This window comes from Thalia democratica, chromosome 5 (assembly GCF_965202585.1).
Source record: "Thalia democratica chromosome 5, ktThaDemo2.hap1.1, whole genome shotgun sequence".
Classification (NCBI taxonomy): domain Eukaryota; kingdom Metazoa; phylum Chordata; class Thaliacea; order Salpida; family Salpidae; genus Thalia; species Thalia democratica.
The window spans coordinates 17,099,695-17,118,829 of record NC_139169.1 but is presented as its reverse complement, the minus strand read 5'-3'; the positions used below and the strand labels follow the sequence as shown (position 1 = coordinate 17,118,829).

Sequence of the window (19,135 nt, the reverse complement as noted above, 5' to 3'; positions counted from 1 at the left end):
ATAACTTAAAGTTAAGTTTTAATTTTTTTTAAGTTTAATAACAGTTTTGCTTAAGTTCAACAAACCAGCAAGTAATATGTAATTTTCAATCTACTTTCAGAAAAAAAATAACTTTCATACGTTTTGTGTGACTTTTGTTTTACAAATGGGCTGTAACTCAAACAAAGTCATGGCCTCCAAATGTTCAAGCTCATTGTGCAGACTTGTACAGTATGGTAGTTGTTTATTTTGCTCTTTGTTAAATTTTAATACATCAAAAACTAAAAACATTGGGCAAACACAAGCCTTTTGTTAAAGCATTCACCGAAAGCTTTTGTTGAAAATTGGCTACTAAAATCTAGGATTTTGAAAGTTGAAAATGCAAAACTTTAACGAGTAGAAGTTTTTTGGTTTTTAAATGTTGTGCTATATTTTAGTGTATAAAGAAACATTCCTAGGGCTGAACTGTTGTAACTAATTTTATAACTTTAAAGTTTAATTGCTTAATACTTACAAAAAACCTTTACAAGTGAAATAAAGTTCTTAGATTTGTTTACATCATCTGTAAATTATTTTTAAACTCATATGGTTGTAATATATATATGTTTTTTAAATTTTTTCTTTAAGAGTTATCTTATTAACTGTTTTAACCATAATTTAAAAAAAGTCTTTGGAAAGTAACTAGTAAGTATTTAATGATTACGAAAATACCAACTGAATTTATAGAAACAAGTATCAATTTAATAGTCTCATAAAATATTGTATTTTTTAATCACTTATAGTCACTATAAATAGTTTTTATAGTATATTATATTTACTTTCAGTCAAACATGTTTTAAACATTTTATTAATAAACACAGTGCTCATTACGTAGAAATCGAATTCAAATACATTGTTTAACTTTAAGGTTTTTATTTTTAGTTTAATACATCTTTTTAATCTCTTTTTTTATATGTAAGAAAATCCAAAACTCATATAAATAACTTTTGTATTTGAAAAAAACTGGTTTTTTTATATATATAAATTGTTGTTAATAACGCTGTCTAGAATTTATTACTACAATTATATTACATACTATTGAAATATAAAATTTTATACACCTAACACTTCTGAATAGATTTGGCGTTGTTTTGTTGTGTTTGACAACTTTTATGATAATTTATGCTCAATTTTATTGGAAAAACGAATTGTTACGTAATTTAGGTTTAATAATACGATAAAACAGTTTCAATTGTTTTTTATTCTAAATTCAAAAAATAAAGTTTTTTTAATATTTTTGTTCTAAATAACTTCCTGTACAGGTCATTTAATTGTATTTACATAAGAGTATTGATAATCACTGATATTTAAAGATAATATTTTTATAACCATTGTGCTTATTATTTTAACGTTCTAGACAATTAACTGCAGATTTATGTCATTCATCGTACAAGTGATGTTGTAACATTTCGTTATTAATATAAAATGTTATTTTTTAGTTTGAACGCTTTACTTTTTTAAAAAAAATTCTATAAATACCTACAGTAAATATTTTTTGAACCCAACAGAAAAAATAGACACATTAATCGAATTTATTGTTTTGTAGAATTATACTAAATTTTATTAAAAAAATTAACAATCGTTTAAAATTAGACAATGTAAATATATATCCTCTTTAAACAGTTGAATTATATACAAACTTTGTATTTATTGGAACAAAAATTTTAAAGCATATAAACTTCATTATTTATACACCGATTTTTAATTGATATTTTTTATAGAATACTTTAGCTCATGTTTGTTAATGAGGAAAACCGAAAAAACATGTTTTAAAAATGGCGCCTTAAATTCAAAGAACAAAATAAAGTTGTTTGATTTTTCAAACAGATTTTAATCTTCAAATAAGAGTGCCTTTATTGAATTTCTACATCAAACAAAAATTTACCAATATTCAGTATGTGGACAAAAATGCGCTAACTAGATACCATCAGTATGTCTCTACAATGAAAACAACTTTATTTATTTTTTAATACAAACAACAAGAAGTTATAAAGTTAAAGAACTTTGCTTTGGTTGTAGACTGTTGAAATTTTTAGTTTAATGCTGTATTCAACTAGGCGCAATTTTCATATCTTTGAAAAATTAAAATAAGTTAAATAGTGAATTAGATAAACTGAACATTCCCATAAAAAGAATATTAAAATAACAAAGTTACATTCGAGGTTGTTTAATAAATTAAATCAAACTTCTCTATAACTTTTTTTTATATTTATATTTTATTTTAATAAATAAAATGTACTATTATTAAAATATCTTGTGTTTTAGACTTTTTTGTTATGCCTATATTTGCTTAGAACTTGCAAGTTGTATCAAATTTAAAGTAATATTCTCAAAACTTCTAATTGTACTGTATGAATATATCAACTACAAATAGAATAGTAACATTGAAATATACTTCTTAAAGATGTGAAATATATAACCTTATACTACATGTATTCTAACTTAACTCTTTTTTTTTGGAAAGTTGAAAAAAAAACGTACCTAAGTTTTAGAAATAACTTATTTATTTGAATCTTACTACATACTATGATGTTGTTTTATTTAGTAAAAAAAAAGCATGTATCAAAACTTAGTATTAGAAAATATTCAAAATTTATTTCAAAAGTGTTTTTAAAGTTGAACGACTTTGAGTTCATTATTTGTAAGTTAAGGTTAATCATATAAGAGTTGCTTCTATTTTTACTTTGGATTATTACGATTTAACGCCTAAAAATGTCTTGAAGCACCCCGCTGCTTTTAAATACATTGTCGGAACGGATTTATTTTATTAAAAGGGCGAGATTTAAGCAAACTTTTTGATGGTTAGGATGCTTAGATAAAAGAAAAAATTTTTAGAGATTTTGTGTTTTTAGAATTTCCTATAAATAAGTGAACTTGTTTATTTTAGATTATAGTGTTTGTTTTTATAATAAAAGTTTAGAAATAACTTTTCAATATGTACTGATAAAATTATAAGTTTTCTTGTTAAACTTAAACGTTACGAAACGTGCATTTTATGAATTTAAAAAAAAAAAGTAAAATAAAAGTTTTTAAGCCACTTAAAGTAACTCGGTTCAAACAAGCTTGAAACAAAACTCAATTTGAACTAATTTTCAGCAGAACAAGTTCATTTTACGACTTAATAACCAATCCCGCCATAAATCCAACCCCGTTCAAATCACGTACACGGGGTCACACAGAGTTAAGGTTAATAATTCACTGAGAAACACCAAATGTTTTCCAACCCGGTTCAATTTCGCTTTCATCTGCCTTCCAGCGCAAACAAACTAACAAGCCTTTGATGCACCTTTTTGTTTGGACTAATTCCCGCCGCTGTTTGCCGAGAGTCGAAATGTGAAAATGAAGACGTCGGAGGCGCAGAGTGTCAAAAGGAAATCGTTCAGATAACTTTGAACGGAGAGAAAAGGTGACAGTGCCTCCCTGCAACGTTGCAGTGCAAATATTTGGTCGGAGAAAAATATGAATTTCATCTCTCCGTATGAAGTTAATTGAAATTAGCAAGAAATTAATTGCTGCTCAAATATTTGACTCTCGTGCCTCGAAACTACTTCAAAGAAACTGCGAGGTTTGAGAGCTGCGATGTGAAAGTCTCTCCTTTGTCTGCTTGCGACAACAGAGTTGTTTAGCTCCATTGTTTTTTTGATTGCTGGAGATAAACAGAGACTTCCGCTCGACATGTTATGTGCAAATTTACTTTGTTATAAACATATAACGCCAAATGTTTAAGTGTTAGATAATCGTTTATCAGTAAACATAGTATAGGTTATGCTTTATTTTATGTTGTATTAAAGTTAAAGTAAAATTTATTAAAAGTTCTATTTATACCTAAACAACTAACGCATTTCTTAAACAATTTGATAAGAAACACTCTAGTTTTTACGAAATTGTACTTTAAAGTGTATCTAAATTGTTAAATGTTTATTTTTAGCCCACTGTTTGAGCTAGCAACAGTTAAACAAGTTACTCTTTTACAAAAATTTTTGAACAACAGTTTGTTCTAATAACAGTTACACATAAGCTAAAACTTCTGTAAGCTGAAGGAATCACGTAAGTTTTGGTTTGTGTGAAAAACTAGGCAAAGATTACTGCAACATTCTTTCTCGACATTAGTCAAATCCGTTTTTCACACGTATATTGTGACGTAAGAATACGGTAAAGAAGCGGGATTACTTTAAATCTTTGCAGATTACAAAATAGCAAAAAGTCACAATGGATTTTAAATACAGTTTTTTTGAAACTCATTAAAACTATTTGTTTAACTAAAATATTAAGATGCTTACGAGTTTCAAAGTTTCATATTATAAGTTATTTGAATGTGACACTAGTATCAAAATTTAAAAACATTTTTAATTCAATTTATAAAATTATTATACAGATCAACTGAAAAGATTCCTTAATAAACTTATGTAGAATAAAGTATCAAGTTTATAAAGTTATATAAATTGGTGGTTATAATCAATATATCAACTTACTTAAAATACTTACTACTAGTTTATTGCACCGCTAGATTTAAACTAAGCAAAATTACAGTTTCAAATTTATCTACACGAAACTAAAAATATACCATACTTACTTTTAGTTTTACATTTGACTTTTAAAATTTGATCACCTCAACACAAGCTAAAAGCTCGACACCCGAAACCCCGCCAACTCGGCAACGGCACGTCTCGCTCACAAGCACCCTAAAGACCCCTTTCGAGCACCATCGAACCCCGGGCGGTGAGAAGAGATACCGAGCCTTAATTAAAACGTGCGCGCATTCGAGCTGACCGATGGCAATTAGCAAGTTGGAAGTGACTTCGACGACCATCGAAAACTTGTTCGTGACGTCACGAAGAGTCTGTTGAGTGACGTCACAACGACCTTCTGCACTGTGGTAGCCGTGTGAAGTGAAGTGGCTCGGTTCTGCTTCCTTTCGAAATTACACACATGTTGTTATTTGTTGTTTTTAAAGCGTGATGCCTTTTTGTTTTTTTACGTAAACATTAATTATGTTTAACACTGCTTGAATTTATATTTAAAATTAGTATTTAAATTTTAGTATCTTATAAACTTAAGTACCTAAATATATTTTTTGTTGAAAAACTATTTCTGCCTTGAATATGAAATCGAACAAAGTTTGTTAATGCCGTTTATTAGCTTTGTTTTACTTATAAAGCACAGAAACTAATTTTGGTTGCGCTTAAGAGCAATAGAAACCAAAAAACTTTTTAAATTCTTGCATCTTCAGCTTATGTAATATCACTTTATTTCTAATGACAACAAGTCTACGTAAAGTATTTTTTTACCAAAACAAATTTAAGCTTTTACACCAACATTTTCAAGTTAATTTCGCTCGCAAACCGACATCCCGGCACACTTTCCTGTCAACGAACAAACTAATCCAATTTGGGGCGCACTTTTCGGCTCAGCGTCCCTCAAAAAAGTCGGATCATCCCTTTTAAAACTTCCCCTCTAAAACAACTTACGTGCCCACCGTTTAATGCGGAAGATGAAATTTCGGCCCTGACATCTCGAAAAAACAGACAAAACAGAAAACGACCACATTTGTTTGTTTTGCACCCAGGATGCTCGACGACGGAAGTTGACAGCGCGGTGGGTTGCCACGGTAACGACTTGGCGGTGCTGTGCGCACTCGACCGTGTCGAGGTTCAGCTCATGCGCAGCCCTTCGATACGTCAAAATGCGACCGTTTATTTTTTCCCCGAAAGTTTATTATTTTTAAATTTCAACGGCAAATTTGACTTGATGGTGTTTTCATAAGGCGGGTTTTGTTTTTACGAGTTTCATTATTTTTTCTTATTATTTTAGCGTATCTGCTGGCAGATTTCGGCGAGAAAGCCCATTCGCCGGCAAGCTACCGTGAAATGGACGGCAAAGTTGAAGTTTAAAAAGCGAAATTCGAGATGGTTTTGTTGAAAACTTTTGAAAGCGCGAAACGAGTTGCTTATAAAAATAATTTATTTGTTTTCCTGAAAAGTATATTTGACTTGATTTTTCTAAAAAATATTTTAAAAATCAAAAAGAAATTATGCTTTAAAAAATATTTTTTCAAATTTTTTTAATGGTTTTAGTGTGTAAAGTTCTATTCTTAAGCGTTTTGTTTTATAATAAATTTAATCAATAAAATCAAATAAATTGATATTCATTAAAAAAAGACATCATAAGTAAATAAGTTTTTTGTATACTACATTAGCTTAAACAATAAAAAGCAATGAAAGATAATCGAAAATAGGCAATTGCAGTTAGAAAAATATATTCTTTGAGAAATGGTTAAATTATACCAACAATATGAATATCTAAACGTTAAACTTAAAATATCGACAATAGTGTTGTTTATATGCCACAAAATTTTGAACCTTACTTACATTAATTAATTGAAACAAAAGTACTTTTTTCAATTAGTAAACAGCAGAGCAATAAAACTTCATAAAAATGCAACAAAAATCTTTATGACGTCACATACATCGTTAAGAGGGGGGCAGAAACCGAATGCCCTAGCAACGCACCTGCTACCCATCGGGGCTCACTCCCTGGCAACAGCTGTGTCACGTTCCCCTGATTCACGCCTCGTTAGCAACCGACCCCGCTTAAACAAAGACTTTTCCATGACGACCGAAATATGCGGTTGCCAGGCGACTGGGTTGCCAGGCATTTCGTGATTTCACTGTGTTGGGGAGAATTTGCAATAATTTCTGATAATATCGGCCTTCGTGACTTTCGGGGTGTTGAGGTGTTGGTGTGTTTGTGATGGAGCTGAAACGAGCGTGATTTTGTAATCATTTCAGCTGAAAATATATTAAAATAATTTGATAAATAATGCGAAAGTTTGTTTATTTAGCTGAATATTTGCATCTATCAACATGCTGTCGCCTATAAGTTTTATTTTATTTTTGTTTAACGAAGTATGGGTTTAAAAATTTAAAAAATAAATAAAAACTTGGTTGAGTTTTATTGTCAAGAATCTTATTTGTTTGATATCAATATTTAATGCTACAAATAGTATTTACTTATTTTAAGTTATTAAAACTATACTTTATTCTAAGATTTTTATAAGATTTTGTTTGAATATATTTTAAAGTGTAAGCATGGAAAACAATCTATTGTAAATTTTCAAATTACCTCAATTAACATCGCTTTTAAAAACTTAAATTTATCAAAAAAAAAGCGTTAAATAATAATAACATTAGCTAGGTTATGTAAGAAAACATTATTTCTAAAACAAAGCGCATAATTAACTAAAGAATTTTAATAAAGCATTTAATTAATGGAACACTTGTAATAATTAGTTAATGAGTTTGGCTAACTTTTAAATTACTGCAATTAAGTTGGGAGACAACAGTGAATGGCTGCAGTCAAGCGTGAAGCTTTCTGACATTTTCCTTGATTAAACACTAAAAGTTATCATTTTTGATCGTGTTTGTTTATGCACCCAAAAGTAATAAAAAAATTCACTAATAAAAATTTATAACATGTGTAAAGTAAAAACAACGTGAGAATTTTTTTTAATGAATTATTAATGGATTTACATAACAAACGATATTTGTCATTATTAATCTTTATTTTGATAGTTAATTTTTACTGTACCTAAAATTTTAAGTGTGTAATAAATAGTTTGTAGTTAAACTATACAATAAATGTTTTTTGTAAAGCTAAAAGAAGTTTTTTTTTACATTTTGCAAAAAAACTGAAATTGTTTTCGAAATAATACAGTTATAAACAGTACTTTAAGTTCAGTATGTACTGTTATACTGCAATTGTGCTAAAAATTAACAGTGAAAAATAAATGAAAGAGAGTATAACTAAACATTTCAAAAGTACTAACAATTATAAAGAATTGGTTTAAAAAATAGTATGAACTTAATTTAAAGTTTTACTTCTTGGAATATTTAATTAACTGATAAACAAGAGAAAAGTTGTTTTACTTATCTTTTTGACTGTTTTCTTTATTTTTTCAGTTACATATATTTCTACCTTTTGACTTTAAACTAAGAAAAAAAACATACTACAACAATTACTTTGCAATAATTTGTTAGTAAAATATTTTCAAGTTAATTGACCATTGAATATAATTAAGTCGATAAGCTATGATGTAGCAAAACAGAAGCGCTAAATAAGCTGAATTAATCATACAAAAAAACTTGTTGTAACAAAAAGAATGCGTGTTGTTCTCATATTCACAATGAACTAAAAATTTTCTTACGCACGCCATTGTGAGCGGTTACAAAATCAAACTGACAGTTTCAGAAATAAGTTTTAAGCTGAATTTTAATCGTTATAAGATTGAGTTACTACTGCTATACCTTTCTACTCATATTAAAACTTGAAAATCCTGATTGTGATTTTGTTTACTCGACTTACAAGTTTTTATACTTATAATTTAAAATTTTGTCATTGTTAGTAACATATCTAAAGCCATACTTTTATTTTTGAACTACGCTAGTAGTATAATATACTGTTGACTTAAATTAAAATCATTGACATTAGAACTAAATAATAATATTCAATTTATATGACTACTAAAAATTAAAATTGTACATAGTTTAAGAACCTATAAATTAACATTAATACTCAGAAGATTACTTCATATTTTGCGATACACAGCACTTGATGATTAGATTTATTAGGTTTCAACTTTGAGTACACTTATATGTTGCCGCAAAACTTTTGAAAAGCTAATTTTGATCAATGATTAGTATATATATCAAAATTCATTACAATGCAATAAAGTTCAATCAAACTCAGACTACTTGATAAGTGACGAGATATTTTTTCTGCGTTGAGCGCTTCATTACATAACATTATATTGTGAAACAACGATGTGCTTAAATGATAAAACTTTATCACAAAGTATAATAGTCAGTTCTAAATAAAAACTATGAGACTATACGATGAAAACTCACCGGTAAACAAGGAAAATTAGTTGTTTCGTAACATTATCCAAAATAACTACATATCTGGAATTCGTTTTACTTTTACTTCAGTCAACGTTTTACGTTCTAGCTTAAAAAAATTTAAGAACAAGAGCGGCATTTAAATAAATTCAAAAAAACTAATTAAATATATTTAATTTTTTCTGATGGTGCTACAGGACTCGAGTGGTGGAGAAACACCTGTACACTTGAAACTTCAGTGAGGATTTGCCTATAAATAGAACACATCGAGTTTGAAGTCTCTCGCCAAAACTAATTGAGAGCTGTTGAGTGCTGCATGGTCACAAGCTTTTTGCTTATTTTTTTTTATAACTTTGCTGGTGTATGCTGCTATAAGGTGCGACGGATAAAATGTTCACATGTAACTAATAATTGTTTGTACAAGCTAAGTTTCTAATAGGAGTTAAGTTACTTAAAGCTTATTTGACTCAAACAATTAGTTTGTTTTCTACATCAAGGTTTCTTTACTTTTTTCAAAGTTGTTTCGGTCTCGATGTTAAATAATAAACAGTTTTTTAAAGCTTTTACTTTTACTATTCGCTTGTTTCTTTTGGCTTAAATTAGATACTTTTTGTAAGAAAACTTAGTTTTGCAGCAACTGATAATTTTATTTATATCAAGCTTTTAATTTTTAAAAACAAGTTTTTTAAATATTAAGTATACCTAGTTGCTCATGTAAATATATATACAATATAATCTACTTAACTTATAACAAGTCTGTTTAGAAAACATTTTTTCTTTGTAGACTAAATTGTTTCTGGATCTATTTAGGTAACAGTAAAACAACTGAAATATGCTTTTTCTCATTAAAAACAAGAATTTTATATGTTATAATAAAACTACATAAGCAATTTTAAACAAAGTTAGAATATATATATAAATTAGCAGACACAGTTTGCGACTACATAGTTTTATTATATGGAAATTAACTTTTGAAATAAGGAATAACGAATGAATAAAATTGGTATTTGTATACACTTAGAAATTGCGAAAAGATAAAATAATACGGGAGTATAAACATAACACAAACTGCAATAAAAGTTTTACCAAAAACAAATTTAAGCTTCGAAAGAAAAAAGAAATAATCAACAACAAATACATTCAAAATAAATAGGCGGATTAAAGTTTTCATCTCCATTTCATAAGTACTGCAAAGTTTAAAATTTAAAGAAGCTTCTTCAACAATAAAACATATACAAGTGTATGTATGGTTGAAAGAAAATTTAATTTACGACTTTGTTGTTTATAACCTGATTAAAAACTGCAACACACTAATTTAAAGAGTTCAAGCCTAGCATAAACCCTATTTAACTCATTTGAAATCTCTTAATATCGACCTATTTGGAAACTATTTACTTTACGATTATTAAAAATACTAAATATTTATCTAGTGACTAAAATAAAGTTGTAGCCATAAAAATACGAACAAAATAATAATGTGTATCCGAAAAAAGAAGCTTGCAATCAGCCTAATACTATACAAGGAATATGCAATGACTAAAAAACAAAGACTATTTATCAACATTTAACAATATCTACATTCTTCTTCTCTAGAGCGCGCGGTTGAACCCTTCTACAGTCCCTCGATCGCAAAGACCTCTGTGACGTCATAGTTTACATGGCCTGGTTGCTGGCGACCTGGTACTGCTGCTGGTAGTGCTGCTGCTGAGCCTGTGACGTCACTTCCTGCTGGGGGGAGTCCCCCTGAGATCCGGACACCTGCAAGTACGCCGGGTTGACCGCCTGGTGCGCCATCATCATCACGTCGGGGGAGTTTCCCTGACTCGAAGAACAGCTCTGGTGGTGGTCCTGAGGGTCGGTGACCTGGTGCTGGCTCACGACCGCCGGCGGCTGGTACGCCGCTTGGCTCACCGTCGGGGATTCCCCAGTTGCAGCGTAACTTGCGACCTGGCCAGCCGCCGTGGTCGCCACGTGATGCGGGAGGGAAAGTCCCGGGAGACCTGCCGCCGCCGCCGCGTAGTAGTTCGGATAGACGTTTGGCGGGAAGTCCCCGTACTGCTGCTGGTGGCCCGGGTACTGCACGCCTCCCGCGCCCGCCGCCGTGTAACCCATGGCGACCTGGTCGACGGACGGGTACTGGTGCGGGGCGGCGTAGTGGGCGAACTGGTGCCGGTCGTACGGGGACGCCGAGATGTGGGGTCCCTTGTATCCGGCCATGATCGGCCCTCCCGCCGTCTGGACGTAACCGTGCGGTCCGCCGAACTTGCCGTCCTTCTTCATCAGGTTCTTGGCTTGTTTGCGACGCGGTCTGTTAAAAAAGAGTTGACTACTTGTGAGTCATATTAAATACAACAATTAGAAAAAGTTGATTGCTTTTCAAGTTAGCAACAAATATAATAAATATAGCATAGCTACACTAGTTTAATACTAGTTTGGTTTATATTAAATAAATGTTTAAGTTAACTTCACTGCGAAAATGCTCTTGTTTAGAGGAATTGGGTTCTAAATGTCTTTTACAACGTTTCTCTTTATCTTAAAATACTGTTGATAACTATCTTGTTTAATCAACCTTGATGAACAAAAGTGCTTAAAAATCTGGTTAAAAGCACTTTTTATTAAAAAGAAAACTGTGAGTATAATTTTTAAAATCTAGTGCGTTTTATACTTAATTAATTCTGTTTTTTTATTGTAGTAATGAAATACTTTTGTTAAAATTTCAAACTATTGATTGCTGTTTCCACTACGCACTATTGTTAAAATCGCAGACTATTATGACGTAGCAGTGGCGATTGGAAGCCACACAAAGTCGTAAATATTTTATTGATTTATTTCAGCTTAAAGTTAACAGTGAAAATGTATAAATTTCAATTTAATTAACGTTTTTTTGTTTTTATAACATAGATCTAACTCACAAAACTTTTTTTTTAAGCTAATGTTAAATAACATGTAATTATATTTTATTTAATTTCAGAGTTTTTAGTTTTTCTGCTAGTATTAAGAGTTTAAAAGTGTTTATTTTTAAGTATAGTTATTTAATGAAATGCTTGATGATCAAACGTATTTTTTTATCAACAAGTAGGCTTAAGTTAATTTATTTACAAACAACAACAACCAAGCCATTTTTGTAACAAGTTTGATTGCATTATAAAGGATAACTAAGCGTTGGTATATTTAATTTTACATTATGTAATTATAGTCAGTAAATCTTAAACTTTTTCATCATTGTTTTTTGAATATGATTAAGATAAAAAAAAAGTTATTCCTAGAAAAAGTTATACTTTCAACCATGTCTTTAAATCGAGAAAAATACTACGTTTGTTATCGTACGATAGTACAAAGTTGTTTAAGCATATTTTAGAAAAGGTTAAATTTGCAGACAAGAAATCCTTTTAAAAGTTCGGTACCACGAAGTACCATGAACTGCCTAAAGTGTTTCGAAGAAAAACGCAAGTAACATTTTTATTTAAACCATGTTTGTTTGCAATCAGAATTTCTTTTAAAACTTCCTTATATGGTAAAAAAGCACTTTCACCACAAACGAAAAATATCATTATTTCAAAAACTTTGACAAAATGAAATGTTACTAATAATGTTTTTATAAATTAAATTTACTAATTCCAAACTGTACCAACGAACCTGTATTTATAGTCCGGGTGTTCCTTCATGTGCTGCGCCCTCAGTCGTTTCGCCTCGTCTATGTAGGGTCTCTTGTCCTGGTCTGTCAGCTTCTTCCACCTCATTCCGAGCCTCTTTGATATTTCGGAGTTGTGCATTTTCGGGTTCTCTTGCGCCATCTTTCGCCTTTCCTGTCTCGACCAGACCTGTTTGAAAATATTTTGATACATCGGTAAAAAAATAAAGAATGTTAAAGCTTAATGAAGGTTATACTGATTTTATCAATTCTACTTTAAGTGGCTTTAAGTTACGTTTCACAAAACTTTTTGTGCTTTTAGTTTAACTTATAAACAATAACGTATAAATAAGTACGCATGATTTAAGTAAGAATGTAAGTTTTAAGTAAAATACTTAAACTTTAAATACAGAACTGCATAAAAATCAAATAAGCATTTTTAAGATATTATTTCAAGCTCACTTAAAAAAGTGTTACGATATTTGAAAATATGGCTTTCAATAAAAACTTATAGGTAATTGTCAAAATTGTTATTTTATAATATCGTACATTTGTGTTGCCAAAATTAAAAAGTTTTACCAACTCAAGCCAATTTTTATAAATTTATGATTAGCCTTTAGCCTGATGACATTTGGAATCAATACTTTTTTCATTTTAGCGCAAAAACGCTAATTATTGACAATTCGCTCATAGTTTACTGGCAATTTATCAGTAAATTAGTTCAAATGACAGAAAATAAAAATTCAACTAATAAACCGAGCTTTACTAATATTTGTACATTTTTTTTACTTTTGATTAATTATGAGCTTGGCAGATTGTGGAAATCGATAATTTTTCATTCCAATAGCTACTGTGCAATTAGACCCAACTTTGTATTTCAAGTGGAAAACATTAAGTATTTTTTTGGAAACGACATTAAGTTATCAGAAAGTCATGAATTTTTGGAATTCAACCCTCTATGTGTGTTTTATGATGAGTACTCTTTAGCGTTGTTGAAAAAGGACACTCAATATAATAATCATAATCTATAAACTTGATTGAAGTTAGAGCTGAAAATGAGTAAAGTATCGATTTGTACTTAAGCAACCTTAAAAAAACTATAAACTTATTTGATAACTCTGTATATTTTAGAATTTTTTATACCTAAAAATATCTACCTTCGTAATGTAAAATACAAATAAGGCTAGTGATTTCTCTAGTGACTTTTATTTTGTACCTTTTAATAACTTTTGTTTTTATTGTGACATCAAGTCTTCTTTTTTATTGTCTAGACACAATGTATTAAATTCAATAAAAAGAAATTGTTAAATTTTTGTTTGCTTAGCCTATTTTTTCACATACAAGTATTGTATATTCCAATCGAAAAACATTTAAGATAGATTTCACAAATTTACTTTTTTAATAGAATGAAAATTTTTAGAAAATAGCTTACTTTTTTAAACACTAAACGTTAAGCGTAAACATACATTCTTTTTAGCTAAGTATATATATATATATACAGTAATTCGATCTGTACAACAATGTTTACTGTTTATATATAAATAATATACACAATTAATTAAAATCAAATTGTAATTTTTTAGCATATAACTTAAATAAGTGTTTGTTGAAATATTTTGTTTCAACAAATTAATTAGCTGTAAATGAAAGTGGCCAATTCATTCCAGCGTAAAAAAAATAATTTAATCTAAATGCAGTATAAGGGAGATACTTAATGTTTGACGAAAGTAAATTTATGTTGTTATAATCTCGCCACACAGCCAAGCAATAGCAAGATGTTTACTTTAATGTTTGTACATACAAAACTTATAAAATTATTCGTTAACGTTAAGATAAAAAACGTCAAAGTTTGACAGCTCATCCGAAATCGTTACACCTGAACGCGCAAAATCGCCATTTTGGATCGAAAACCGTGAAAATTAAGTTTCTTCCGAAGAAATCTTAAGCGGGACATTTCACAAAACAATGGCTACTTTTCAATTTTCATTGTTAGAAAGTAATTCACTTTTACAGGACGAAATTTCCTATTGTTGGATATTTTTCCTCATTTGTTGCAATCAATTTTGAAAAGGGATTTGCATTGTCAGAAGCAAATCGTGTAGTTTATTGTTGCACAACTTTTCACAATACACCCCATATTTTTATTGTAGATTTGTTTGTTTAATTTTATGTCAAACTTTTATATCAATCATAATCTATAGAATAAAGAAACTACCTTTTCGGAAGTTTAAAACTATTTTCTCAATTACGGGACCAAATCAAAACTACAATATTAAATTATAAGAAGTTTTTTTTTACTGTAGTTGTATACATTTTTTTTATTCACCTCTTAAATCTACAGACTTATGTAGCAATTAAAGTTGAAGGCGAATTTCGTTAGCGAAACCTTTTAGAAAAAACATGCTTTTTGCTGTATATTTGTTGTACACTATAAAAAATAAAGCAGGTAAAATATTTTGATAACTAAAATGAAGCAGAAAATTTTTCAAATGTTTTAAAAGTAGGAAGTGTTTCAAAGTATCAAAATACATTGAAAAATTTTTCTCACGAGTTTCTTGCGTTTTACTGCTTTTGTTTTATGATGAAACAAGAATGAAATTTAATCCTTTCCAAGTAACTGGTTTTTGTTAAAATCAGCTTAATTGGTTTTTATACTTTATGTTTTGCTCCAATGAAATTTATGTCGAAGGTATTCGCGTAACGTTAATTCACTTAAAGTAAAATTTACTATTTTTAAAATAAGACTATATTTTTATTCAACTACACTATTATTACGCCGCTTTTAAACATACGACATATTTTTTTAATTTTGCGATACTCATTCTCACAAGTTGTTATGTTTGTTTTCCACTAAACTGTTAAAACTAATTACATCGTAATATTATAATATAATTAATAGTTTTACAAATAAAACTTTATTATATTTGTAAAACTATTTTTGCTTTGTTTATAAACTTGTACAAATAAAGATAAAATAAAAAACTATAAAATCATAAACAAACCATGAAGGCGTTCATTGGCCTCTTTACTCTCACTTCCGGTGTTTTCCCTCCGTTCGAACCCCCTGGCGACCTCTCGTCCCCTTGCTGGGGGCTTCCCCTTCCCTGCTGCACCCCGCCACCGTTCTGCTGGGCGTATATGGAGTGGGCCATCAGGTGCTCGTTTCCATGGTGATGCTGGGCGGCCAACTGCGCCATGACCTGTCCCTGAAACTCCTGATGCTGGGCCAACTGGTGGTGGTGGTCCATGTGATACCTGGTTTCGGTGATTTCCCCTCCGTGGGGCGAGTCCTGCTGCTGTGGTTGGGTGGGGGAGGGGTTGAGGTGGTAGCCCGCCTGAGCCGCGTGTTGCCAAGCAACCTGCGCCTGAGCTGTCGGTTGCTGGGGAGTTTGTTGTTGCTGTGAGGCGAGTTCGATCATCGCGTTGCTAGGGATATCCAGTGTTGCGGTTACTTTTGTTTCGAATAAAAAACTATTAAAAAAATTGTGTTGTTAAAAATGTGTAGTAAATACGGTGTATAAATTATATCAAAATAAGAAACCAGTTTTACTATTACCCTTTACTCTTGTTGAAGTACTAATTCTCTATCAAAACATTTATGTTATAAGTTACTACCAACTTGATTACATAGTTAAGTTTATATATAAAACTTTTTTTGTTATTAAATAGCTTTTTATTATTATTTTTTTATTTCTTACACTTCTTACGCTTAAACAATATGAAGACTTATGTCTACAATTTCTCTCGACATAAACTTATGTATTGCTCTTTTTTCGAAACTTTTATGCTAAAAATAAGCTTTATTTTTATTTTTCGAACTTGCTAACAACCTTCTACGTAAGTTTGACGCACTAACATTTGTTCATCTTACAAACGTTCTACAAATAAAGTAGATACACGTTATTTCTTTGTTAGACAACAACAAGTTTACATATTCATAAACAACTCTACACAACTTTTATTTCATCAATTTACATAAAACAGTCACAGGTATTTATATATAAACTTTAGTGCGTAACTTTATTTGTTTTGTCAACAAAAGCTGTCTCTTTTTGTCATAAGATACAAAAAAAACGTAACGTTTTCACGAAAAGTATATTATACAAAAACTTCTACGTAAAGTTTAAACGTATAAAGTTACAAAATATCTAATAAAGTTGTCATTTTTAACACTTTATTTTCATACTTTTTTCCTCTTAATAATAACCTACTAATTAACTACGTTTAATCTGTTGTAGTGGTCTCTAAAAATAAATTCTATACACTGCAGACATATATAAATCATGTCTTATAATCATTCATCTTTAGTATAGAAAAAACTGCCCTGACTTTTTTGAAAATGATATAAATTCAGAGTCCACAGTATTTAAGTTAACTTGTTTTCGACGTTTTTTTCTTTTTATAAGCTCTCTCATATGCATACGGCAAATTCAACACTCAAAACAGTAGAGAGTACGACAAAAAAAATAGATTTTGTTCTGATTTTTTGTGCGCAAAAAAAATGACCAATTAATATTTATTTAAATAATTTAAATTTTTGATTGTTTTCACTATAATTCTAATTTTTTAAATTAAAAGCCTTGAAAAACCTAGCAAGTATAAAAGTTTTAGTTTCAACAATATAAGTTATCTATAACTCAAACAAAAACAATTTTAAGTTATAATACTTAGTATCAAGTAAGTTAAAAACAAAAAAGTAAGTTTCAATTTTGATAAAATAGAGTAGTGTCTGCTTTTAGTTCTATACCTTTTTATGCTTATCTGTAGGCTTTCTTATTATAAACAGTTTTATTAAAATTTTCTTGTTTCAGTAAAAAACAACTTTAAAATTTTTAAAGCAGCAATTGCTACAACATTTTATATTTTATAAATAAGTTCAAATGAATACACTATGTTGAAATATATAAACCTTAAAAATATATTAGTTAATCATTATACTTCTAATTATTTGAGTTCAACTTACGAAACCTAAATTAGTGCATGTCTGGCGTAATCTCTAAATAATAAAAAAATCGTTATTTTTAGATAATCCTTTGTCACAAATTAACAAAGCTTCAAAAAACAACATTTGTGTAACTTTTTACGTTTAAAAATATATTCTTGACTTCCTTATACGGTTTGGAACAAATTACAATGTAAAAATAAGTAAAAAACATTTTAAGAACACTTTTCATCAAAACCACAAAACTCAACAAAAGAAAGTATTTGATTTAATTTAGTGTTATTATCAGCAAGCTATCTGTTTAAAGTATAAGTTCTACTGAATGTTTTACCAAAAAATCTGGGTTAATTATGTCCTAAAAATGATAATTATGTGATAAAATAACTTAATTAACCAAAAGATAAATGTTTACAGCTTTAAAAAAGCTAAATTAAAATAATTGAAGTATAAATTATGCGAAATTTCCTTTTAAAAGGTTTTAATTAATTCTTTCGATAGTTTATTTACTTTATAAATAAATATTTTCTAAAATAAAGTATCTACTTTATCATTACCATTAAAAAATCTTGTTAAAAACTAAGTTACAATAACAAAGTTACTAGTAAACTAAAAGTAAAAATAAGTATATGTGCAAATAAATTGTTATAAATAAATTTTTATATTTAAACACCAATTTTTGGGCTAATTACCAAAATTGAATTTTAAAAATTCATATGTTTTAAATTGAGTTTCAAAAAAAAGGTTTGTTTATATCGACTTAAAAATTTTTTTTTAAATAAAATTTTTAATACTTCTTTCGTAAAATCAGCAAATCTAGTTCAAGTTGACTTAAAACATTCTTTTATAATCCAGTTAAGTTAACAAATCATGAAACGTCAATCTATTGACAACTTTAAATTAAATTATGATTGATAGAACAGCTAAATTGTGTATCACTCGAAATTAACTTTAATTTTAACAGCAAACGAAAAACCTAAGTTTTTGCAAAGAACAATGCTTAAATCTTTTTTGAGAACTTTAATTCTTTTCAGACATTTACTTAAATAGCGCTTAAAAAAGTTTTTTTTTAGCGAAAATGTGTTTTCACGACAGCTTATCAGCATTCACGCGACTACACTGTCGTTTTATTAGTAAAATTTGTTATATGTAAACATCACTGAGTATTTTACGACTTCGCCAAAAATGTTAATCGCATTAATTATGTTTCTTTCTACTACATATAATACTTGTTCTTTATTTATTTAGTTTAGCTTAAACAGTTATATAAAAAAAATATTACTTACGTTGAAATTATACATTTTTATTACTTTTTAAAGGAATAGACTACTTGATGAAATTTTGATAAATATACTACATGAAACCTAAACAAAAAGCAAATATTTTGTTTTGCCCTTTAGCAAAGGTTGAAGTTTAGAAGTAAAAAATACTTTGAAATCTAGATCACAGACTAAAAAGTAAGTTCTTGACTTCTTTGAGACATACAAATATCGACTAAATACTAAAACCCTACTGATTACTTGAGCAAGAATTAACTACTGAGCAATTTCTTGACATTTAAAGTATTAATAAAACTAAACAACTTTAAAGCTAATTTTTTGGGAGGAAGTATATAAAAGTTAATCAGTGTTTAATACATACGATTTGTTTACG

The 19,135-nt window shown here is 29.1% G+C and overlaps 1 protein-coding gene across 1 annotated transcript; it reads right to left on the bottom strand.

Annotated features, from left to right (window-relative positions):
• Positions 1–9,854: 9,854 nt before the first annotated feature.
• On the bottom strand, positions 9,855–16,009 carry LOC145835727 (uncharacterized). Its single transcript, XM_082943434.1, has 3 exons — positions 15,546–16,009; positions 12,549–12,733; positions 9,855–11,220 (listed from the first exon to the last, which is right to left on the bottom strand). The coding sequence occupies exons 1-3, from the start codon at positions 15,960–15,962 to the stop codon at positions 10,566–10,568; spliced, it is 1,257 nt and encodes a 418-aa protein (XP_082799560.1). The 5' UTR covers positions 15,963–16,009; the 3' UTR covers positions 9,855–10,565.
• Positions 16,010–19,135: the final 3,126 nt, after the last annotated feature.

What these genes read in the sequence shown, in the direction of transcription:
- LOC145835727 (XM_082943434.1), bottom strand. Translation starts at nt 15,962, where the DNA reads ATGATCGAACTCGCCTCACAGCAACAACAAACTCCCCAGCAACCGACA. An exon ending in GGCCAATGAACGCCTTCATG is followed by an intron (nt 12,734 to 15,545) that starts GTTTGTTTATGA and finishes ATTTTCAAACAG; the next exon opens with GTCTGGTCGAGACAGGAAAG. An exon ending in CACCCGGACTATAAATACAG is followed by an intron (nt 11,221 to 12,548) that starts GTTCGTTGGTAC and finishes CTTTTTTAACAG; the next exon opens with ACCGCGTCGCAAACAAGCCA.